The sequence below is a fragment of the Puntigrus tetrazona genome, chromosome 5 (assembly GCF_018831695.1).
Source record: "Puntigrus tetrazona isolate hp1 chromosome 5, ASM1883169v1, whole genome shotgun sequence".
NCBI classification, from domain to species: domain Eukaryota; kingdom Metazoa; phylum Chordata; class Actinopteri; order Cypriniformes; family Cyprinidae; genus Puntigrus; species Puntigrus tetrazona.
Window position 1 is genome coordinate 12,073,757 of NC_056703.1, and position 26,075 is coordinate 12,099,831.

General features: G+C 37.9%; 1 protein-coding gene across 1 annotated transcript in view; it reads left to right on the top strand.

Annotated features, from left to right (window-relative positions):
• The window catches only part of tenm1 (teneurin transmembrane protein 1), a 127,489-nt gene that overhangs the window by 36,309 nt on the left and 65,105 nt on the right, over positions 1-26,075 (top strand). Inside the window, 1 exon segment of the mRNA XM_043240056.1 lies at positions 21,090-21,327. Within this exon segment, the coding sequence (XP_043095991.1) occupies positions 21,090-21,327 (238 nt within the window).

Genomic DNA, 26,075 nt, shown 5'->3' on the forward strand with positions numbered 1-26,075 from the left:
ACACGCAAAGATAGAGAAGATAGATGAAAGTCCGTACCAGTAAATACCAGTTAATCTTGTATAGGGTGAACTGCCATTTAAATATTTTAAGTAGAATGCCTCTGCACATAGGGGTTGGCGATATGACAAAAGTTTGATGTGAGTAATTTTATGTCACGTTAATGATATATATATCACAATTTTTTTCTAGAAAATAAGGTTGTTAGTCTTATGCTACTAGTCTTACAAATACACTGTTGTCAAGCTTGAAGACAAGTAGTGTGATTGTGATGGAGACAATTAAAAATGTATACTAGCTGTAGGAAACTTGCAGCCATGCAGACAGGCTTTGTGGTAGACGCAATATACTGGTAAAGTCTATTGCATCTACCACCCAGCCTGTCTGCATGGATCGTTTCCTGAATCTGTCACAATGTAACGCAATGGCAACTACATTTGACCAGATTGTGAAACTACAACCCTTAAGTTACTCATATTACATGCAAGTTAACTAATTGGCAAAAGATAAACTAAATGCATTCAAAAAGAAAACCTTGACTAATGTTATATAAGCTCAAAACTGTTACATGATGTGGCCCCTTAAGAAAGCACTGACATATTGAATTATAAGAACCTTCACATTTCTTTTTTCACCTAGACTTTGGGCTCAAAGAATCTTTTCAGCGAATCTTGTTTGGGTTCCTTCTGAGTGGGCAGCGAACATGCTCTCTCACACTCACACAGAAAGATGGATGTGGTATGGATAACATCTTTGCGTCCAGAGAGATCTAATTAATTTCTCCTGATCCAATAGATGCAAATGAAAATTAATTGCAAAGGCTGGACAGGCACATTAAGGCCAGACTACATTGTGCGTGTGCGTAACAGGTAGGAAAAAAGGAGCTTTCTTCATTTAAATATCTCAAAATCCTGGGTCAGTTCAGAGGGTTTTTCAAATCAAGCTTCTCCGTTGACAATGTCGGTGAAATGTGCTGTATCTGTTCAGACTGAGCTCATGAAGCCAATTACTGCGTTTCTCATGAGGTGTAGACAACCATGTGGAAGCAGAGTAAAAAAGGTTCCTCTTCTCTAAAAAAATAATAACCGGGAAAGCATGCACGCATATATTCAGATATTCTGCTGCATTGCCTGATTTTGCACCATTAGAACTGTCACATTTTGCCCAAAATGTTTCCCGAGAGGAACACCGCCGTAAGACATGCTAATTTACTAATTTAGCTTCAGCACGACACTCTGTGGCTTCTCAATGGTCTCCCTGCATTTCACACCATCCGCTAGCATGTTAGCTCACGGTGTACTGTAGATTTGAGACGGCTTTTATAAGAGCTCACAGCACCTGTGTTCCGGGTCTCTTGAGATCGCCAGCCATCGCAGGTGCTAAAAGAGTCTTTTCCTGTCGGGAGCCACAAGGTCTCTCGTCTCAGCGCATATTCCCGCCTTCACAGTTCAGCCAGTGTCACGGCTCCAATGCCGATAAATGCTGCAGTTTGTTCGTCTTCAAATGACGGCAGACTGCAGATTACACTGCCACAGTAAATTCATTATCATGCTAAAGGTTTTTAATTTACAGAGTCTTGAAATGGTAAAATGAGATTATAATGAAAGTCAAAGGTGACGGAATTGAGACAGACACGCGGCAGTAAAAACAGGATGTACGATTATCAGACAATAATACAATTAATCCAATGAATGTCGGGAGGAATTGAAAAACTATACATCTGCGGTACAAATTGAGCATGAGGGAGCAGCCGCTCTCCGCACTTTTTTTGCGCGTGTTTCTTGTGAGAGATAGATTAGCTCATGTAACAGTCAATCCTCCAGACAGCAGTGTGTAAATGCATTGGGCTTTCAAGTCTCAAAGCAGGCACTCTAGTGTCTTACCAACACCGTCATTCCACAACATTTGTGTGTGTGTGTGTCTGTCTCTGTATGTGTTAAGTCACTGAACCACTAAAGCACTCACAGATAGCCCGTGTGTGTGTGTGTGTGTGTGTGAGAGTGTGCGTGTTCTATGCAACTTAAACGTTAATTATTTTTAACTGTGCTACACTAACAGAGCAGTTTTTCTGCCATAGTGACTTTGCTTACTGCAACACACATACACACACACATACATCAGCAAAGTGGATGTATATCTATACGCTGCCCACGTAGTCATGCCCCCCACACCACAATCACTCCTCCCCTCTGTACTGAATTATGGCTCCCACTAACGCTTATGAATACAGAAAACATGGAGATAGAAAAAAATCTCTTTTTTCTTCTCTCTCTCTCTCTTGCTCTCTTTTCATCTTCTCATTTAATAGCAGTGGAACAGGCCTTCATTTCATATTCAGACAGAAATATGCTTTTATTTGTTCCGTTCTTTAATTTATTTATTTTTTTTATATATTCGATTATTTATTTATTTGCGTTGCTTTATCCTCTGACAGGAAATTGTCAGAGGTACAAATTAGAATAAAATGACCTCTCTCCCTTCCTCCCTCTCTCTCATGCTGGCTCTCTCTCTCTATCTGCCTCGCAGTAAGATTACTCTATTAATTCTTTATGCTTGTAGGTGGCACAGATTCCGGATCTCAAATGATGGATTTTCACCTATGAATTAATTTCATCTCTGTCATTTAAAGTTCAGCCATCAGAGCTGTCTTACCATCGGAGAGAGAGAGAGAGAGATAGGTGTATGAGGAGCAGGAGTTTACAGTTGCGAAGAAGATGCAGTGTTTCCTGCTCCTCTGAGAGATGGCCGATAAAACTCGGACTACGTGTGCGTATTTAAGAGGTAACAGTTGCTGTGTTATTATGAACGCATTATTAGATGCTTTGGAAACATCTGTAGGTCTTTATGCAGCGGCAGAAATGTGTGTCAAACATGAAAACGTTGAGAATTTATTCTCTATATCGGAAAAGATAGTCTGAGTGGCCCCATCTGACTCGGCTGACATTATTAATCTATATGCCCTTCAGAGGAGCAGGAAATGGATCATTTTTTTTCTTTCTGAGCATTCTGGGTCACTTGCCCCAGAACCACTCATAAAAGCAACAGATGAGATGATGTGGGTTACAAGGTGACCACGACGGAATGAGATCTGTTAGAGCTCTTTGTGCTCACTGGCTGAAGTCGAAGGCCCATTAATAAAATACTAATAAAATGCGTTAACAGTCATATTGCTCATAGATCAGTCTTGAAGATGCTTAACACCAAATTGAAATATTCCTTAGTGTTTTTTTTTTTTATTATTATTATTATCATTATTTAACTCCAAGCGATGACGAGGCCTGCAGCAGACAATCTAACGCTCTAGTCTGGAGAATAATCTCTTGGGCACACAGAGATTTATGAGAGGGCTAAAGTCTGAGAACCATTAAAAGGATTTTCGAATAGAACGGATGGCGGCATACTTACAGTTAAGCATCTGGGCTTGTAACACAATTACCAGTGAGTTTAATAAAAAAAGAGGGAGAACAGAATGATTTAAAAATGAAAATTGTTTCAAATCAAATTTTCCAAGTCGCGTGATTGTTCCTTACATAAGATACACGGCACAAGAGCAGATTAGCTGGCTCTTTCTGTTTTTGACGTTAGGGACGTTTCTGTTTTTCATCACTTAGTTTTATAGACTACTCTCAATTTAATAAAGTAAAACCACAGAATAGACGGTTTAGTGTACGATAATGAAGGCACTAAGTAGTTTTCTTCTTTACTTGCGCTTTAGGTGAGCTTGTTTATGTTACATGAAGGAGGAGGAGGAGGACAACGAAACGACGGCTCTTAGTGGAAACACCAAACGTACCTAATCGGATGCCGTTTGAGCTGTCCAAACATGTTATGCTTGTGCATTTATTTGCTCCGGGGTGCCGGGCCACAGTTAATGCAGTTTCCCTCACATATACATCAAGACTTTATTACCTTCTTCAGAAAAAAAGTGGAATTGTGAAAGTTTGATAGGTGTTTTTCCAGCCTGGAGGGCTGTCTGAGCTCCACCGAAGCTTTCATGATTAAAAACAGAAGATTGAGTTGAACCTTCAGCGAGTGTGTTTGTAGCACTGCACCTCTTCAGCCCAATAATTGAACACATGTGGTTTGTAGCAGCCCGTCCTCTCTGTTTTAATGATAACTTTCCTAATGACGCCGCCTTTAATCATCCGGCACCCGTAATGATCTTTTTGAGCGCTCCTGCCGCTTAAACTCACGCACCAAGCGTATTTGCCGAGGAGAAGAACTTTATTATTATAGAGGAGATATGCAGCTGTGAACTATTTTAGAAGTAGGGTTTTGGTACCTGTGTAATTTGGCTGGTGTTTACACGGCCGACGCTTCTACTTGAAGTCTCATTTAGTGTCGGTTTTAATGAGGTTTTTTGCGGTTTTAATCTCGAGAAGAGTCTCTGAAACAATCCCTTTTGAACTCTTCTCTTCCACACGCGTGTAGGTGTCTGTGTGCTGAAGGGTGGCACAATGAGACATTTTAAAATTACTCCTGTCATTTCAGAAGGAGGAAATGTAATAAATCGAGAGGAGAAAAGGGATGAGATTTTCCATCTCTCTTTTTCTCTCTCTCCCTCTGTCACACATATGTGTGCGTGCGTGTGTTTTAAGACACCGGTTTTAAAAATGCTCTCTTTATTCGCTCACACAATCTGTTTATCTGTGTTTCTCTCCGCATCGTCCCTCTGCTCTGCATTCTGTCCATTTCCATTCAGACGCCGCTTAGTTATCTCTCCCTCTCTTTCTCTTATTCTGTCCTTTCCCTCTCAGCATCTGCCACTGGTACAGTTTGTACTTTTTACATTAGCATTTTTTACTCTCCCCGAGGCTCCTTTTTTCTATGTCTTTCTGCTTTTCTCTCTCTCTGCCTGCCTTTCAGTGTTACGATGTGTTTTATTGGCGTGACAAATAATGCCACATTTGTTTTGCCAAAGCACTAGTTACAATAAAGAACAATGCAAAAAGCATTATTAGGGGGAAGGATAACAGTAATAAATAAATGAGATGCATGTGTGGAGGGGAATAAATATATAAAACAATATTAATCTAGCAAAAATGACAACAATAGTAAATGCGAGTTATACATATGAGTGAATGTGAATAAAGATAAAACCCAAGTTTGATTCACCACAGGCCCTGGCAGACAGAATGCAGAGCACTGGTAGGTGGGAGCCTTTCATTGTTAGGCAAGTTGTCAGCTCTTGAGACCCCTCTTCTCTCTACCTGCTTTTTTTTTTTCTTTTAACGTGTGTGACGCATACACTGTGTGTCTGCTCTACCTGCATGCCATTGTCCATTTGTGCAGGGATGTATGTGCGTAATATTGTACTGTATACATATGGTTTCATGACAACAATTATGGAAATACTGTTATTTCACAATTGCTTAATTTCCATACATGCTACGCAGCATTTAATAAAAGGCTTTTTTTAACGCATCTGTAAAATCAAGGTTGCACCTTAAAGTCGACTTTACATTAGATTGCTTTGCTGCATGAAAATAAAAATTGTGAATAAAATTTTCGATAAATTCTACACAGGAAAGAAGGAATACAAAATTTTAGTATTCTTCCATTATAATCACTGAAGCTGTCAGTCACTGCAGATTTGCACAGATCCACATTACACAGGCTATTTGATTCCCGCTGGTCGGTGTGAGCTCACTGACCATCCATGAGTTTTGGACTCCTTACTAATGTTCCTATTATATCCAGAGCTACAGTATGTGCTGCACATTCAACCTCTAATTTGCTCTGTCTATACCGTGCAGATTATAATAGGAATTTTTTTATGTGTTGCAGTGCACTGTATATCTGCATTTGGGAGTTAATAACATTTAAAATAACGTGAACTACAAAAAAACCAATTTTTTCATCATTTGGTTCTTAAGCTTCTTTTTACGATGAATGGAATTTTAAATGGAGTGGAAGGTGTTAACTTAGCACTCATTTTTACGCGCCTTTATGTAACTGACACTTTCAACATGCATCTGTGGACCGGATTGTTTAAACGTCACTCATTAGGACCAGGTGTTGTTATTGATAGTCCTAGTACCGTTATACACCAAGCCAAAGAACGTCTGTTGTATAAAGTAAGGCTGACATTGAGCATCTTTCAGCCTAGTTTTTCTCAGTGACTTCGGCACTAGTCAGACACCGTTGGTGGCTTTTTGGCCGATTGAGCAATTTGAATCGTGTCGGGCAGTTGTTGAGAGAGGCCACTGTTCATGATTGGTTGTTCATTTTAGCGAAGCACTGCACCAGAAGAGCGCCTGCTGGTATAGACAGTTCCTCCCACATATAATGCACAACATACGTGATATTTGGCCACTGGGTATAGTCTCTGCAGTGTGTTCAAGCACAACTTTTTGGCCCAGATGTGAAGTTGTCTTTGATGTTGTTTTGGTGTGTCGTGGGGCTTTAAAGTAATTTAAACACCTCTGATTCGCCGCTGCACAAGACATGTCTATAATTGGTTACAATGTTCAACTGCAAAAAAAAAAAACCACTGAAATGAAACGTTTTGACATAACAGGAGTAGACTTAAGTGGAATGCTGCAATTGACACGTTCACGGAAGTCTTAAGTATGGCAGCCTTAATTGCAGTCTCTTTTTGGATTAATTATGCAGTGCTTTGATTTTAAAGGAAGAAAAGTTTAGCCATCATTAAAGCTGCAAATGCTGGCGGTTGCAGGTGGTAGACAGCGTTCCAAAAAGCAGTTCCCTTTGTTGTACTTAGCTCCCTGTTGCTGCCTGTGCCATTCCATTTCTGCTGCCAGTAGTCTCCTCACCTGCTAAAGCAAAAATGTGTGAGTTAGATGTTATATATAGCTCCATATAATGCAGGGCTAGTTAATCAAGTCTTTACAATAATAAAAATAAATCCAATCGAAGGCACCCTGCTGCTTAGTGTACTGGAAAGTGTACTATAATGTCATTGAGAGACCTAAATATTTTATAATATGAACAAAACTAATGAACGAAATGAACAAAAATTGGTAGAAAATAAATTTAGGACACACATGGACACAAAAAACAAAGTGCAGTGGAAATCATTATATATGATTTAGATAATACAGCAAACAGTAATCTGCATTATATTCACGTGTGATGTACAGCATAGTGGGGGACTATAAACTCAGATTTGTGAAAGGCCAGCATGAGAGCTGTTTTTAGTCCCTGTTCATCTCTGCGTTTGTGTATATATTTGTTTTCCACAGAACAATTTATCTCTCTTGTGTAATGGTCTGTTTCAAAATTCCCTTCACAAATCTCGTTCATGAAAAGTTCATCCTCTTTCCTTCTCTCTCTTCAGCTCTCTTCAAACACACTTACATTGCCTTCATTTTCACTTCTTTCCTTTAAGTACTTCACAGAATCATTTTTCCCCTCTCTCTCTTAAACCTATCACTCTTAAAATGATATTTCACACAAAAATAAAGACTGTCATAATTTACTTACCCTCATGAAACTCATGAGTTTTTTTTTTTTTTTTCATGAACTAGTTTAGTGCCGCGGTTTTCGACCTGTTTGACTCAAATGCCACTAGATTTGTTTTCAAATCTTATTTTAAAAGTAAACAAAATTTGAAATGACACAAAACTAAATTAAAATAACTGCTTATATTTATTATTCCAGTTAAAAGTTAAAACAAGAAAACTCACATTCTGTACAGTATTTTATAGCTTTATTTTAGGCATTGGTGGAAAAAAAAATATGGTAAATAAATAAAGTCATAATGCCCCCTGGTTGAGAAGCTCGAAGCAATGAGAATGTCCAGTGAAAGTGGATGGGGACTAGAGGCGGCCACCAAGGACAAAAAAGCACAACCAAAGCATCATAAAAGTATTATATACTGCAATTTATTGTATTTGCACTATATTTCAAGTTTTATGAAGCTATATGATAGCTTTGTGGGATGAACACACTGAAATTTAATGTTAACATTTTATTCACTTGTTTGAGAGACATGACAGTCATTTTTTTTATAGTATGGAAAATAGCATCATGGACAACTTGGCCTACTCTGAATATTTCATTTTGTGTTATTAAGATGAGTGAAACTCACAGAGGTTCCAAAAGACATGATGATAAAAAGCCATCTTCATTTTTGGGTGCACTATCCCTTTAAATACACGTCACTACCGTTGTTTTAACATTCTGAAGTCGTCACTTTAGCTATTCCAGATCCATCCGTCTTTTCTCATTTCTCTCCCTCCTTATCAGAACATCTTTCCTGCCTCCTTTAGCCTTCACGTTTTGCTCTGTCTGTCACCGTACTTGGAAGGACATTTGATGGAGAAAATCTTTCCTTTCACAAAGAGAGAGACAGAACACGTGTTCCCATTGTTTTGATCACAGAAAACACGCTCGGTGTCTGCTCCATACAGCTGACACTTGAAGGAGGGAGAGAGAGAGTGAGATGCACCATGGCCCAGATTTTACTCTGGCTTCTTTCCATAGCAGATGCTTGGCAAGGTGGTCCATTCTGGAAAACACACACAAGCGCACCCACCCATGTGTGTGTGTGTTACCCTAACTCCAGCAACACTTTCCTGAAGGCTTTTTTATGTCACAAAGTGTGCGCTAATATCATTGCGCCGTGGTCTGGAGGATAATCAGTATGAAACATTAGCACATGTGGCCAGAGGGTGTTATGCGGTATGTAACGGAGCATCTCCTAATGGAGCTATTATTCTAAATATCAGCACCATCACTGCTGCTTCTTCCCCCCTTTTGCCTTTCGCACCATTTTTAATGATGCAACAGGAGATATCAAAGATGCGTTCTAGCGTTCCCAGCACTGGAAAAAGAACCAGTGAGCATGATCACACTTCCTTGGTTTTAAATCACACTTGATTTAAATTTGCTTCTGGGTTTTGTGAGAGTTCAACTTCTGACCCAAAGTGCCTTATAAATAAACATGACTCAACATGACTTCAGGTCATTATTGGCAGCGAGTGTGTGCACATGCATGAGGAGGCTTAGTTACATCGGACTTTTCTTTGGTAGATATATGCCAATACTTTCTGGATTTGACAAGTTAAGTGTGTAACATGCCGCCAACATAGTAGACGATCCTAACATGTGCACAACTGGTTCATCAACAGAAAAAATGAAGATGATTTTTTTTTGATTTCCATGTTATCCATGCACAGTAACAGTTCTCCAGTTTTTCACTATTTTTTATCTGTTTCTCTGTCTGTCTTTGACTCTCTCTGTATGCCTGCTGTTTTTAACTAATATGCTAAAGTTTATTAAAGTTTAAACGAAACATTTTTAATTTCTTTAGAAAAAACGTTTTTTTGTGTATCCCTTGTAGTCTAAAACATAAATACTGGGTCTGTCAGTTGATTACAGTGGTTAATTGATCTCATAATTTTTTTAGCTAACATATTTAATTCCAAGAACACAAAATAATTAAGCCTGTACTACAAACGGCAGTGGTTGACTCGTGAATTAATATTTCACATGTTGAGCTTTGATGATGATTAAATTGCACCATAAAAAGAGGGACAATTGCGTTACTTTTTGTTAAATGTTCCATCTGGGATTGATTTATAAATAAATCACCCATAAAATGGTTTTCCATCATTTACAGATAAACGGGTGCTCCGCTAGGGACTGTGTGCGCACTCCCATCAGCTCCAATCAGCCCTGCAGATTCTGATCAGTCTGTAGAAATCACACGGAACAGAATGAAACAGTTACGTCAAATTGAATAAATGTGTTAATGGCATCGAAAAGAATTTAAACATATTTAATTAATCACACGCATTAACACGTTAACATTGACAGTCCTATTAAATATAGAATCGTTCTCCAAAAAGAAACCACCAACGGTGCAGCATTTTCACAGTCTCCAAGAATTATTTTGACTGCTCTTTCTTTTCAGAAATCATACGGCTCTTGCTAGAGCTTGGTTCCCAATAAGAAACCGCCGGGCTGGTTATTGTGATAGGCATGTTGTGTGGGCTATCCAGCGATTCATTTTTCAAAAATAGATTTTTTTCCCCCCATAATTGATGCCAAATTCATGTTCTGATAACAGGCAGCTGAGGGCACGTCCTCCTGTGGAACTTGCCTGCAGCACAAACGTGAACTGTTACTAGGGGGGAGAGGTGGCCCCCCCCCACAGGGACAGATGCCACGCATAAAACCTCTGAGGCACTTGGCAGGGCTCAACATGCCACTCAAGTGAAAAAAAAGGGAATATGAATATGTAGCAACTGATGAGTAGAAAGAAGAAGAAATGAGAAAAAATCATGCAGTTGCATGAAAGGCGACTCAGGAAGCCTAGCGTACTGCTCTCCCACACATGCCAGGCTTGAACACACCCACTCCCAGCATGCAACAGAAAGACAGCACGGGGAAAGAGAGTCATTATATATTCATGTGTAAATCCCTTCCCAAGGCTTGTTAATCCTATTGTGTTAATTGATTGATGGTTTGATTAATTAATGTCAGGGGTAAGTATTTGGCTGACGTGTTGCGTTCGAGAGAAACGGCCTCACATAGTGTGTCAGGTAGTTTTTGTATGCATGTGTTCATTCGCTTGCTCATTTATTTGTTTATTTATTTGGTTGTCAGCAATGTTTTTAAAGAACATCTTAGATGAATGTTTATAATATCTGTGTTTCTGTGTATATATAGGGGTGTCAAAATTAATCGCTGCATTGATGCATTGCGATGCAGACATTGACAATTCTACATCGATGATCGGAAAGATCATGAACGATTATATCCCATGACATCATTCGCATACACGTCACGCGAATATTAAAATGCACTCTCTATTTCAAAATCTGAGCTTGGCTTTTTCTCGCATATGGCACATCCTAGAGACAAATGCGTCAGGCTTCACTGCACAGAATAAGGGCTGTAAGATGAGTGTACATTGTCTGACTTCCACTAACCGTCTTTAACTTATACACTTTCATTTCTGTTATTGGTAATGCAGAATGTATTAGATGCATGAAACTCATGACACGTGCTGATAGACTTTCACGTGCCCCATCTTTGTTTGTCCTAAAGCTCGTGGAGCAATTAAATGCACTTACACTTTTATGATACAAAATTGATTTAAACAGTCAGTTATGTTTTCAAAACAGGACAAAACATCTGATACGTGGAAAAAAATCCGTGCCTTAATGTGAAAGCAGTCTATTAAAAGCTGCCAGTGAGAAAATATTAAATATAGTCATACATTGTATATTTATATTTTGTCTTATTGCTAATGGGCATACAGTATGAGTGTTTATCCTTGAATGAGCAGCCTGCAAAAACCGCTTAATGAAAATGAACGAAGTGAGACAGTATTCATATTTAATTTCTTAATTAGTTTTTTTCTGACAGTTGCAGTTCACATCGTAAATTTTATTAACTTTTATTACATTTATTGTTGTAATAATAATATTAGCAGAATCACAATTTAATTAGTAAATAAAATTTCATTACAGACAGTGACTTTAATTCATGTAGATTATGAGCGTGTGCCAAAATAAATCCTTATTTATTATCCATTATTTAGGGTTCTTTTATAATGTATATTGGCTCAGTGAATGTGCATGTGAGTGTGTGTGTGTGTGTGTGTAAAGACTGAAATATGGCAGGTAGGGGGCTGCACTTCACATCATAAATTAAGTGACTGTGAAAGGCCAAGTGCATTATTTAGCTCAAACTAAACAGCTATTAATAAGGTTTAACACTTTCAGACATGAATGTGTGTGTTTTTTTACCTCTGCCTCTCTCTCTCTCTCTCTCTCTCTCTCTCTCTCGCTCCCCTGTTGGTTAATCAGTAAGGACTAAATGTCATAAATTTACTACATTTATGCAGTGTGTGTGTGTCTGTGTTTTGGCAGTGTTGTTGGAGAGGTACTTTGAAGGTAATGTGAAAGGGAACGGTGTAGCTGGGGTTTAAAAGAGCCGATTTGAAGGATGTTGGTTGGATTAGCTAAAAATACTCTCTTCGTACTTTCCTTTTAAACAACACGCTATTAGAATCTTTGCCGGCGCTCAACAAGCTCAAGTGAGTCATCCTCGTAGCTTATGAACTTATTTGCATCGTAATGTTTTAAATATGCGAGACACACTCAGACATAAACACACAAATGATTCGCTTTATTTCTCGCTTTTATAACTCGCCCACAAGAAAGAAATCTTTGCAGACGCAGGTTTCCATCAAAATCATTTTAGTCAGTCACCGAAGATGCAGATGCGTTTTCCTGAGTAATTACAAAGCGATTTAGTGTTTTTTTCTTTCTCTTTTTTGCCATTTACATGATGCATTCCTTTTAAACCATTAAAGGTCATTATTGTCACAGGAAAATCACACAAAATAACCAGACCAGCACTTTCACTCGCACTGTATCTTCTGTAGATTTTAGCAAAAAGGTTAAAAAAATTTGTGTAAAAAGGTTATTTGACAAACCACAATTGTCTTGTTCTCTCCCGAGGTTCAGAAAAACTCCTCCGTGCGCATTTGCGTGCAGGCGTGGGTGCGTGCATGTCAGCGCCCGTCCCATCTCTGTTAGAACGGGGTCTTTATAATGCACGTCATTTTCCTGTCACCTCATTAAATGTCCTGTCATCAAAGTGTGTCACTTTACCTGCCGTTACCCCACACACACACACACACACACACACACAAGCAGATTTCTCCCAGTACTCCTCCAGGTCACCCTGTTGGATGTCATTGTGATAAGGTGTTTTGACACTGCAGTAGACCTGATGCATATGTATGTCGCACAGCTGACAGCTCCAAGTCGGTAACCACCGTTGGCTTCATTTCCCGGTGCTAACGCTCACTACTTGCAGGGAATCACTCGCATTGAGACTTCTTTGAGGTCACGTTTGCGAGTCGCCAACGAGGAGCTGTTTTATAAGCACGGCGAAATAAACAACATCTAGGATGAGCTACGGTAACCCAGAAAAATATGGTACCTCGGTAACGAGATGTAGGTCAGCGGGGTAACTGCGCATATGTTATGAATCGGTGGGCTACCATGCGCAACAAGTGCGGGCATCCTTGCTATGTACGTTCACATCTGTTAGGCTCTCTCAAAGGGTGTGACGAGAGAGAGAGAGAGAGAAATTAATCACCCCATCCATTCTTCCTTTTTATCCATCCTCTCACACTCAACATTCTGTCCTTCAGCAAGGGGGGGGGGCGTCACCTGCCCTGAAGCATTATGGGAAACTCGGGATGGGGGTTGGGGGTTGAAATGGTTTGTTTGGAATACTTAATGTGACTGCAGGACAACACACACGCACACACACGCTGTCTCTTTCAAGCAGATGTGTAAATAGCTTGCGAATTGATCTGCGTGTTCCCACATACATTTTTCACCTCTCATTTTTCATCCCTCTGGGTGTTTATGTCTGTCCACATGTGCTTGTGTGTTTGTGTTTGATTGATGCCTCCCGAGGTTGGTGAGTTAGTCATGCAACTAATTAATGGATTAGCTTGTGGACCGAAGGCTGGACTGGTGTACACACACACACACACGCGCATATACAAAGATGAGAGAAATGGCGTTAAAGAATGCTGAATTTAATGAGAGAGGAAGGGAAGGAGAAGGAAGACATGGGGTGGCGTGTATAACGAGCTCTTGTACCGTCAAGATTTCTTTTCCGCAGACATTTAGAGTTCTACATATGGCAGGGAAGCGAATAACTGGCAGAAGATTTACTGTATGGGCTGTGTGCGCATGTGTGCGCGCGTGTGATAAAGTCTGTTGTAAATAGACTGTGTCGTATCTGATAAGCTCAATGAATAGAGGGCTATAAAACAGAGCAATGAATCTAGCCAGAAATTTATAGACACACGCACACACACACATATTGTCCCTCTTTCATTCTTTTTTTTTCGTTTATTTACTCTCTCGAGCTCTGGAACGTTTTTTCAATGAGGGTTCTGCCTATAATTGGAGCAGACGTGGTTTTTTGATAAGGACAAACAACTGCAAGAGTAAAGCAAGGAGAGAAAAAAACGGATGGATTGGCAGATACAAGGTGTGAAAATAAAACACAGGGCTGATGTAAATAAAATAGGAGGGATGTTAAGTTGTAAAGTTTTATTGTTGGAGAGTTTGGGAAGCACAGGGCTCTCTGGGGGCCTCCAGCTCCAGGGGCCGGTTGTTAGAACTGCAGAGGTGCATGAAAGCAGATGCGACTTAAACACTAAAAAAGAGCAGCCGAAAGAGTATGATGCAACAGGCAGGTGGGTAGGTGACACATCAGCTCGTATAAAACCGAGGCAGACCTTATCTCCGAGGTACCGTGCCGGCAGCGGGAGAACATCCGTAAGGTTTGGCGGCATGAGTCACGGCAGCAGAGCTAGAGTCAAAGACTATCGCGGAGGCATCGGCGCATGAGTCACAGCAGCAGCAGATGTGGCGCCGAAACCCATCGCGGAGACCCTGCACTGGGATTCACAGCAGATGTTTCTTTGTTTAGCAGTTTTCCTCAAGTTGCTAATACGCCAGAGCCGCAAGTGTGAAAAATTTGGTTGCGCACGCACATCAGTGGCGTCAATCAATCTGAAAATAATTAAACACAAAAAATCATTGCAAGTAAATTTACATTGAATTACAACAATCCCCCCACAAGGTGCTGTATTTGGAGGGTGTGCATGTGTTTGTATGTGTGTGTGTTTTATGATGTGTGAACAAGACCAGCTGGTAAGGGTAAACAAAGATGAAAGCTCAGTTAAAGCCAGCGGTGCGCCCTTGAAATGTGTCCCTGTTGAGTCTGACTGAGAGGAAGAGAGTGAATTGAATGTTACACTTCATGAAACTGTGCTAATATTGCAAAGTATTCTATTAATATTCTTTTTTGGACTTTCAAATACAAGTAATGATAAATAACAGCTCATGTTAATTAAAGAGATAAAAAAAAAATTTTCATTTACTCACTCCCATGCTGTTTTACATTTTAAATAAATTCTTAAATAACAGTGCTGGTTGCACTTCTACATTCAGTCAGTTACCAAATGTTATTAATGTTGTCACATGAAGCTATTTTATGATTTAAGGTAGTGTGATTTAGAGTATAGTGTGCAAGCAATATGGACAATTTTAATGGTACATATCTGATGCAGTTGTATAAAGCTTAAAAATGTTTAATGTAAAAAGAATAAAGTAAGTAAATGTTAATTTTTGGATTCACTGCTACTTAAGTGTCAAAACAGAATAAAAATACAAGTATGTTTTAATTTAGCATGTTTAAATTATGCATACTATTTTTTAAAAGCTTTTTAATCCAATGCAATTCTATATTTAAAATCAACGTCAATATTTGACCTGATTGGTAGCCTGCTTGAGCGCTTTCGATTTATGATACTTTTCAGACATTACAACAACAAACTGTATGTACTGCAATTATTTATTGTTTCTTTATAGATTTACATGAAAGTATGTCAATAAAGTAGTTGCTGTTTGGTGTACTGTCCCCCAAAATACAATTTGAATTGCACGAGAAGAACCTTTAGTGAACACTTTAGTATAGGGACCAATTCTCACTATTAATTGGCTCTACAGGGTTGTACATATGTTTTTTTAAGCCTGGTTCTCATAAGAGCATATGGAGATTTAGTTTACACCTGGAGTATGTCATACTAGTGTAACCCATTAAATAAAGCTATAAAAAAATAAATTATAATAATAGTATTGCACCTTATCAAGTTCATTTTTTAAAAATAATGAATAAAATATTAAAGTGGGATAATAAGCTACTATTATATTTCAAAGTAAAAAGGGATTATTTTAGTATTATTATTTTAATAGTAAAATTTAAATTCTACTATTTACTTTTTTTTTTTTCATTTAAGTTTCAGCATTTTCAGACTTAAAATTTCCAAACTTTTGTTTTAGTGAGTGTATGTTCTGCTGGGTTTTGTGCTGCTGACTGAAGAGCTGAATTGCATTGGATAGCCTAAATTTATGCTTTCAGTTTGCTTTCAAATCCTGTAAAGTAATGCAGTTTGAAAATGGTAACAACTGTCAATCATATTGGTTTGCAAATAAGCGGTCTGAACTTATTTACACTGAGCAATTTTTGATTTTGGTCATACTTTTTCATTTTGGTGCACTTACGCCAAATGTACGTGCACCCCTGCTTAGTAGCATATTACCTGTTTATAAGTACCTATAAAACAAGTTTTCTGCATGACCATATTCTATGCCTCTAATCTCACCTGAAACCTAAACTTAAGAATTACCTTTTAAACTATTAATAAGCAATAATTAGTAGTTTACTAAGGCGAAAGTCGTACTTAATAGTTAAATAGTGAGAAATGGACCTTAAAATAAAGTGTGACCATAATTCCTTTAAAAATCTTGACCCCGCTAAAAGTAGATCTGCATTTCATAGATTACATATTTGTCTTGTATTTTTATAGTACACAAACAAGATTAAATGTCTGCTTTTAGAAGCCGATTGTGGCTGAGCCAGGATGAAAAAATGCAGAATTTATGTGTGAAAGTCTTGTAACATATTACTTAAAAATATACGGCTGAGTCCTGGGAATAAGCCATCGATTGGAGTTTTAAATGGGGGTATAATTTCAAGCACACAATCCGTCTTGTGGCGTGTAAAGTGAAACGAGGGATGTTTGTCAGAATTTGCCTTGGATCTATCGAGCATGTGTCATAATAAGGTGTCTTCTCTGACAGAGGAAGATTTGAGGATGTGAAGGTGGTGGTGGTGGGGGGTGTCATGTATCCGAGGAGACGGCTGTGGGCGAGATGGAACTGTAAATTTCCATAAGTGAAACAGATTGATTTTCTTAAAGTAATTTTGTAGTAAGAGGGATATTTAATAACGGTTTTATGGCTATAAGGTTTCCACCGTCTCTCTCCAGCACGCACGCACACATTACCGCGCATTATTTTTTGATAAGTTGATCCTCTCTTGGTTTTTGTATCTGTACGGAGAGAGCAGTGCATAATAAGAGCGAGAGAGAAAGGATTAGATAGTTCGAGAAAAAGGTGCAGCACGCTTATAGGGCGAGGATAAATTATATAGCTATGTATTCAGGCGTCTTCAGTGCAATCAGTGTCATACACACATTTAAATATGTGTGTGTGTTTGCATGCTTGCCTCTTTCAGTCAAAGGTTTCTGCACTGGATTATGAGGGCCAAGCTCTGTTGCCATGGAGACCAGCCAGGTTAATGGTCCTTTGCTGTGTGCGTTCATGAGTGAGTGTGTGTGTTTGATCTCACGTGTTAGTGCCTATGTGTGTTTGTAAGATGTGAATGCTGGGTTTTCTCTGTTTATGTCGGTGTATGTTTGCAGCAGTTTTACCGTGGCTCTGTACGTGACACTTCTTCTCAAAAAGACTAGGTTGGAAAAACAGTTGTGACACTGACACACAACACACACTGCGCTGCACCTCTGCAAGACTGATTATAGTTGCATTCTTGTGAAGCTTATTATGATTGAGCAATTGCTTATGTTGTAGTTAGGAATGCATAATATATTGTTACGCACATTTTTAAAAATGTATCAGCAGCAGTTGGTAAGTTAAAAATCACAACAGAAATGTAACCCTTTAAATGCACTTTCCATAGAAATGGGATGTGCTTGAAGATCGCTCTCCTTTCAGTAGTGCATGTCGGATTGACTAGCATACGGCGGCTGTGGATGTAATGATAGCAGAGCCAGCTGTATGCATTCATGCATAAAAATTAGCTGTTTAAGTGAATTATTTTGGAGGGGGGTGAGTTTACTTAATCTTGACTAACGACACTGAAATGCGTAATCAATAACTAGTTAGCCATAGGGGTTAATTTTAATGTTCTGCCTGAAATAATTCTTTTTCGTTTTGATTCACTTGTAAAATATTAGGACTACTCCTGTTTTAATCTGTATATGTTCACAGTATGTACATTAATATTTATATAAAAAAAATTTAGGCCTTCGGAGGATCTGCTTCAGACCATGCACAAACTGATTTAATATTTTTATATAATAACCAGTCAAATTGTAATCTGGTTATAACTTTATAATCTATTCAACATTCCATATCTACTATGGAGTGGACTAATTCATTTAAACATTTTTTTCTAAATGAATAGCCATACAACTATTTACTCTATAACGTTATATTGCCTGAAATTAAATAAAATGACTTTATTGTAATCAAACTTTAGAATGCTGTCTGTAGATGGATGGATGGGTAGACGGTAGATAGACAGATGTGTGTATTTGTGCATGCTGGTGTATAGGAGGGAAATGTCTCTGTGTTTTATTCGCCGCTGGATCGATGAAGGATGGTGCTTTGATTATATTATCTTCAGAGGTCTATTCCCATTCAAACCGTTGTGCATTTACACTGTCTAAAACATCATACATTCTCATAGATCAGAGACAGCCTAATTTAATCAGCAAATCCAATCTAAATCAATGCTGTTCTCTCTCAACTCCACAGCCAAGTGAAATACAATGTATTTCTAAGTGCATTAGATAATGGAGAAGTGATGTCAGGAAGAGAGGGGTATATGCAGGGTGATCTTAAATCCTGTGCATACTTTGGGAAGTTTTTTTTTTTTTTTTTTTTTTTGGTGCACACATATATGTGGCTTGATTCCATGCTCTCGGTGGCTTTTGCCCACAATTACATCAGCTTATATCACCATTGTGGCTTTGCATTAGAAAGTGCAAAATAGATTTTAAAGAGTGTTAATTTGAGTTGATTTTATCTAGTTTCTGAGGTGACGGAGAGAGGAAACGACCGCTTGTGTAACGCAATCCCAGAGCTTTAAGAGTGAGGTTTCCTAATTGAATTTGTTCGGCTGCTCTCTTTGTGTCTGGGTCCATTCATTGAGATTGAAATTTAGAGCTTTGTGTGGACATATGTGTGTTTTTGTGTGCGCGTCCTTGCCAAATCTCCAAATAGAAAGTGTTCTTCTCAGATTAGGAAGTAATTTTGGCTCTCAAAAGAGATTAGGTGAAAGGCATGAAGTGAAGGGACAGAAAGAGAAGGACAAAAATAATAAAGAGAGAATCTCTAGCTCACTAAAACAGATAGATAACCTCGATCAGAGCCTAATGGAATTAGAAGGGAAGGATCAGACGCTTGTGTGTATGTGTGTGTGTGTGTGTGTGTGTGTGTGTGTATATTATCCTTTTTACCAGCAGAGTTTAGCAGTAGGTGTAAGACCCTAAGCTTCATTTTAAATGAAAGAGAAGAAAAAATGATGGAAAAACTCAGCATGTGTGCAGGTGCTGCAACATCAGACGGAGTTTCTGTGATCTCGGTGGAGACAGATGCAGACACTTGTGGACGCTTATTGTGATGCTTTTACGGACCATTCAGCTTGTTGTAATTCAAGTAGAAGTATTATGCTTAAGTATCTTAAAGTAGAATGTGTTGTTTTGCACAGATAAAGTGCCTACTGGAAAAAAGAGGTGAGAAAAGAGGTTTAGTAACACTTCACATGAAGCCAATGCGTATTATGCTTTTTAAAGGTATGTAATTAATTCATCTTGTATATGTCTGAATTCTACATACAGTACATCCTAATATATTTGTCTTTTTTATAGGTGTCATGCCCGTAGTATATACTGTACAATGTAGTACTTGTTATTTTCAGCAAGTAACAGACATAAATTCCACTTTTAATAACGGATCCACCTATAATTTGCCAGCAAATCATTTACATTTTTACCTGTGTTCTGAAAAGATTAGATAAAAATCTGAAAATTTAAGTATGAAATTATAGCACAGAATTATTTTTGCAATTATAAAATACAACACAAATTATAATAGCATTCGTTATAAACAACATAGGCCTAAACATCTAGCAGTAATACTGTGTATGTGAGAGGCTCTGGTATGATCATCACAGCAGAAAAAAAACAAAACAATAATTTGCTGATTTTTGTCTTAAAGATTGGAGTAAGACATTATTTAAAACTCTAAAGGGTTTATTTTTTATGTGTATTCACAATAAGAACAAAACTCTGCCTTTGTACAAAATAAAGAGAACAAACAGGAGGAGCTTTCAGCCATCTCTGGTGCAGCCATAAAAATGAAAACAAAACAAAACAGACTATTTTCTCCCTTTTGTTTTGTTAATTTGTTAATTATTTAACTGAACCATATTTTGTGTAGGCTTATTTTATTCCTTTCATGTCATTTTATTCAGTTTTTCTCCTGTTGTTTATGCTCATGCAGAACTAAACCACTGAAAAGAAGCATTTATTTTTATGGGTCACATGCACCATTATAATTTAGGTTGTTGATGAGCTTATATTTCCCATGAATAAAAGAAAAGTATATGCTTCAGTAATTTTAATCATATTTACTAATAGTATAGGCTTTGAACTCAGCAAATATGCTCAGTTTGCTAATATTTGTGTAAAAATTGATAAAATGAAATGAGAGTTTATTTGTTTTCCTATTTCGTTTTAGAAAGGGTCCAAATTATGTCACTTTCTTGGTGTGACAATTTTATGAAGAGATTGAACAATAAATCCAGTATAAATGTAACAGATTTTCTCAATGCTTTGATATTGTTATTATTTTTGTTGTTCTTGGATAGGCTTAAAATCCGCCAGAAGAGTGTGGTTGGACAGGTCAAAATCATAATTTGTGGTAACTTATTTGCAATTTCACATGCTGTGGTAATCTTTGGTAATCTTTTTGTAAAATAATAGTTTATCTAAAATATATAAGAAAAGGCGAAGGAAAAAGACAGATTTGTATTCTTTTCTTTGGCACCTTCAGTAAAGAAGAGTTTAATGTAGGATAATGCAGATGATAACACATTAAATAACTCAGGAAATTAGATGCTGATTATGTATTTCAAAGCATTGTACGTTTTTATATATTTTACACGAGGCCACACAAATGATTACAAGCTGTAAGACATTAAAATATGGATAAAGAATGGCTTTATTATTCATTATACATATGTGCTGCAAAGTGAAGTGTTACCAAAGGTTTTTTGAGTTTGACAAGAAAATAGAGTCTGTACCACGATTTTTAAAAGGGTCCATTTCTCTCTCAGGAAATGGACGCTTTGAAGACTGTCATTAAATATTATAATTACATCTCTTTTTCTCTTGCTCTTTCTGTCTTTCTTATCTTTCCTTTTCAAGATTTGCCTTCCAGCCCAGTGGCTCAGTTCACCTTCCGTCCGCTGCCCCCTCCTCCTCCACCGCCCCACGCCTGCACCTGTGCTCGTCCAGCACCCGCTCCTCTTCCAGAGGTGGTGCAGAGGAGCACGCTTCCTGCTCGGTGCCAACCGCTGGATTCCGGGAACAAAGCTGGACAGGATGACAACGGGCAGACGCACAATACCTGGGCACTGAACAGCAACATACCACTAGAGACCAGGTGAAATACAAACACACACACAGATTTGTTTTTCTATATTTTCTATAATCTTTCCGTTTGACCTTTATTGTACTGAAGGTGGTGATGTTTGGTGTCCCATACGACTACATCTAGACCTCACCTTCCTGCATTTAAAAATTTTCATTAAAGTGCCCCTGTCATATTTTGGTTTTGGGAGTCCCAAGCAGGTTGACATGCATGCAAGGTCAGAAACACATTTTCTTGGAGTATCATTTATTTGAGCCTTAATTATTCAACGACTCCTAAATGATTCGTTTAGTGATTCATTTATCCAAACCTGGTAGAAAACTGGTGATTGGTTGGTTTTATTCAGACCAACAGGTTAAATACCAATGAGTAGGCTGGCAATATGGTAATGTTTAATTTTGACGTCAACATAAAATGGCTTGGAAATCGTTTTAAAAATGACTCATTTCAGTGATTCAGAGTCTACTTTTCCTTTTTAGAGACAATAACTTTATAAACTGTGCACTTTCAGATTTAAAACTTTGCAGGATGTCTTCATTCACTTAGAGCTATGTTACACACCGCATGAAAGGTCATTTTCAAAAATGATAATAGGGACACTTTAAGAGATTTAGTGTTTTGTAAAGTCAAAAAAAAAAAAAAAAAAGCAAAAATTTGCACACAAACAGAATTATTTTTTATTGTTATTTTTGTTAAGCCTGGATAATAAAACAGACTAAATGTTCAAGAGAAAGAGAATACGCATGAGTATATGTGTTTGTTTTGGACGACAGATGGAGAGATATGATGATGATGATGATGAAGATGGAGATGAAGATTGAGGGTTGACCTACTCTTCTGAAAGAGAGAAATGGGAGAGTAAATAAATGATGAAGGATAGACATGTCTGCTTTGAGGGAGGAAATGAAGCTGCCTTCCTGGGGTGATTGTCTTACACGCACACAAACCCCAAAGATATTGATGAAAATGAAAGCGGCGTGCGTGTGCATACATATGAGCGCGTGTAAGCCAGCTTTTCTAGATTTCCAGCAAGGTGAATTTGGCAGTAGCGGTCAAACTTATTTTGACTGAGAACTTGAACAAACAACCGTAGCTGAGTCACATATCCGCTCTGATGCCCATAGCTGGAGAGGAGTTTATTGTTTTCTGAAGATTTGCCACATTGGTCAAGCATGCAGCGCTCTTTGTCACGTTGTGATGAAATAAAGCCACCATTAAACAAATCCAGCTGTCTCCAAACAACACCTAATAACAGATTTCAAGTGTTCTGAACTACACTAAGCACCGTAGCACCTTTTCTAAACTCTCCACAAGCAGCAGGTAGCAATGGAATGTTTACGCTTGTGGCTATTAAAGGAATGCTGGGTAATTTAGCCCTTCCGTATTTTTCCAGCAGCCCCAGTCCTGTTTTTCAAATATCACTTAATGCTCTTGAAAGGAGATTGAAGCGTCTGAAAGAAGCTGGCAGTAGGAGTGTAGACATGTAACCTTGCTTGCTTACAGAGTTTCCGTAGCCGTACACTTTGGCTTGAAACGGGGCATGGGGCGAATGTCGCCTATTCAGATGTTTTCTTTGAGATTTGGGGGTTAAAGAAAAGCAGATTTACCAATTTTGTAGAGTGGTTTGAAATATCCTGCCAACAGCTGCAGGAAAGTCCTCAGGTTAAAGGGTTGCCTGAGAGATTCTGGACGGTTTAAACGGCAGCTCGAGCCCAGCGCCCGATGACATTGGCGTTGTATCGAGAACGTGTCATCGTCATGGTGATGGCTATACCTGCTGACATGTTGCTCTCTCCCAAATGAACTTTCTCAATTAAATCTGGATCAATAGACCAACATTAATGCACAGAGGAGAATCACTCCCATCAGCATATTATTCCGAACACTCGCTGATTCAGTCGCCATACGCTGCATATGTATTGTATATGTCATTTTTTTTTAACAATCATTCCCATTATTCCCATGCAAAAATGTGCGTAACTGATTTTTAAATGAAACTTCCAAAAAAAGTTGGCTTTTTTTTATTGTGCATAAAATAATAATATGTCAAGTCATGTGTGAACATACAGGGGGACAAAATGTAGTGTCTTGCAGGACCACAGTGCTACAAAAAGCATAGATATAAACCAAACAGTAGATGAAAGAACAATTTTAACCCTGCATAGCTACAGATGTGGCCGTGGAACACAAAACCAGTCATAACGATCAGTTTTTTGGAAAAAATTGAGACGTGTACATAATCTGAAATTTGAATGAACATCTAAATATTAAGAAAAATAATTTTCTTGCATAATCTGAATGAAAGAAAATGTAATATTAAGAAAATGGCCTTGGAAGTTCTGCAAATGAAGCTTTACTTATGACTGGTTTTGTGCTTCAGGGTCACATATATGAAAGCTTTGTTTGACTTTTGATTTTTCACATTAAAAATACATGGATTGATATTTAATATAGAAATATGTTCAATATGTTTTTATGTCTTATCTCGCATAAGCCATGTTATCACTACAGATATATTTCAATCTGAGGTTGTTTCACAGTTTTTCTGGAGTGTTTGGTTTAAAAATGAGCCTCATGCTGACCATGTAAATTCGAGGCTCGGAGATTTCAGTAAGAAAAGCAGCCAGTGGAATAGAATTTATTTTGAGACTGTAGAAATCTGATTTGTAAAACTGTGATCCCCATGTTCACACCTGCTCTTTTCTTTCTCTTTTTGCCTTTTTACCTTCTTCTCACCCTTTCTCTTTGTTTTCTGAGTGTTAATTGTTATTTATTTATTCTACAGTAAATAAAGACAGGATTAGTTCTGCGTGTCTAAGTGTGAAATTAACTTTCTCTTTTTAATGGCTGAGGTAAACTGTAATTTTTCTCTCAGTCTCAAGCCTCATTTTACCATTGCATGCTCATTTAAACGCTCCTTTCAGGGCTTTGTACTGCATCCCTGTAAGACACTCTAAACAAATAACCAAAACTTGCTTGTGTGTTTCTGGATGTATTCTCACCTTTAATACTTGGCTTTTATTTGACATTGAAACAGTATCGGCACTTTGCATTTTTCTTTGCATTTCAACATTTGTATTCTTTGGCAGAAACAATTTTTATTACGACTGCTAATTTAATGCATTTGGTCCAATTGACTACATAAAAATATCAGTGCGTTTAAGAAACTGCACCGGTGTCCCTCTTATGGGACTTTTGAAGTATTTCTTATTATATTTCCAATAAATGCAAATATAAAAAATTAATTTATATATGCAATATTTTTTCCAAACAATTATCCCCCTATCTACGTAATGTATTAAATTGGATTAAAATGCTTCATCTGCTATCAGCCATAATTGTGTTTTTATGTGCAGTGGTTTTGTGAGTCTCCTCATGTAAGCGCGGTCAGGTTTTGCTAACTTTGTGGGGCCCAAATGTCCCCAGAAATATAGTAAAACCTGAAACGACCTATTTTGTGGGGACCTTTGGGAAGACACAACAATGAAAACAACGCCATAAATGGACTAAACAGCGTTTCAATAAAAAATCGAAAAATGCTGTGTGTTGGAGGTACAGTTTTGTTTTGGGGGTAGTAATTAACTTAATTTAAATAACAACAGATGGGTCTCCATTATAATAAAGATGTGTGTGTGTTCAGTTTTTCATTATCATCTTCTATCCGTATCGATGTCTTCATGCTTTTTTTGTCTCATCAGCATATGAACTTGTAAATGTGTTTAGACTGATCTACCTTTCAATGATTTTGGTCCTTTTTATCGATTGACCCTTTGTGTCTTTGGAAGAGTTGCACGCATTTACCCCGGTCCATCTCTAGCTGATGTTGCAAAGTGATCAATTGCTGTTGAGAATCCATGTGTATCTTGGGAATTTGAAGATCTGTCTTCTGTTGCCTTTGGGCTTTTAACCTAAAAGCTGTAACCAATTTCCCCATGGCTATCTGTCAATCTGTCTGTCATCGAGATGACACGACTAAACGGCCATGTTTCTGCACCCATGTGCCTCACAGACCAAACCATCTAGCTGCATGTCAGGATAAAAAAGGGAAAATGAAAGAATAACTACAAGGGCTTAAAGAACTCGGGTAGCTGACATGACATGTCGGGCGGTGACAGCAGTGTCCTGTACTTCATCTAAAACTTCTTTAAGGTGCTTGTCTCCTCTAATTATTCTGCATGTATTTTTATGATCGCATATTAATTAAGAGACTATGTTGTACAATTTCTAAATGGTCTTAATTATATTTTCACACACCATAGGACTGGTTCAGTAAATTTCAAAAAAATATTGTATAAATGGTGGAGAGAAATTACAATGTACACCTAATATTAAAAAAAAATCACTCATATACATTTATATGAATTTCAACCTTAATATAAATTGTATGTATTTAGGTAACCACCCACCGTTGTTGCCAGACAGCACCAGGACTGTGCATCTCAGAGTAAATTGTTTTTAAGTAGGCACCTTTTAATTACTCTAAGAATGGACTCCACCGTGTAATTAATATCATAATTAATCTAAAGGATGTTATCTATTAATAATGGCTCATTAATCTCTGGTGCTAAATATCTGTAATTAAATGCACGTGAGAGCAAATGACTCCAATTACTAACCAAAGCAAGCGAGAGTGATCACACGCTCCGATCGCACTTCTCTCTTTTTTTCACTCGTTCTTGCTCTCTCTGTCTTTCCTCAACTTCGTCTTTCAGGTGCGATGTGTTTTTTGTGTTTTATTCATCATGAAATTGATTGAGAAA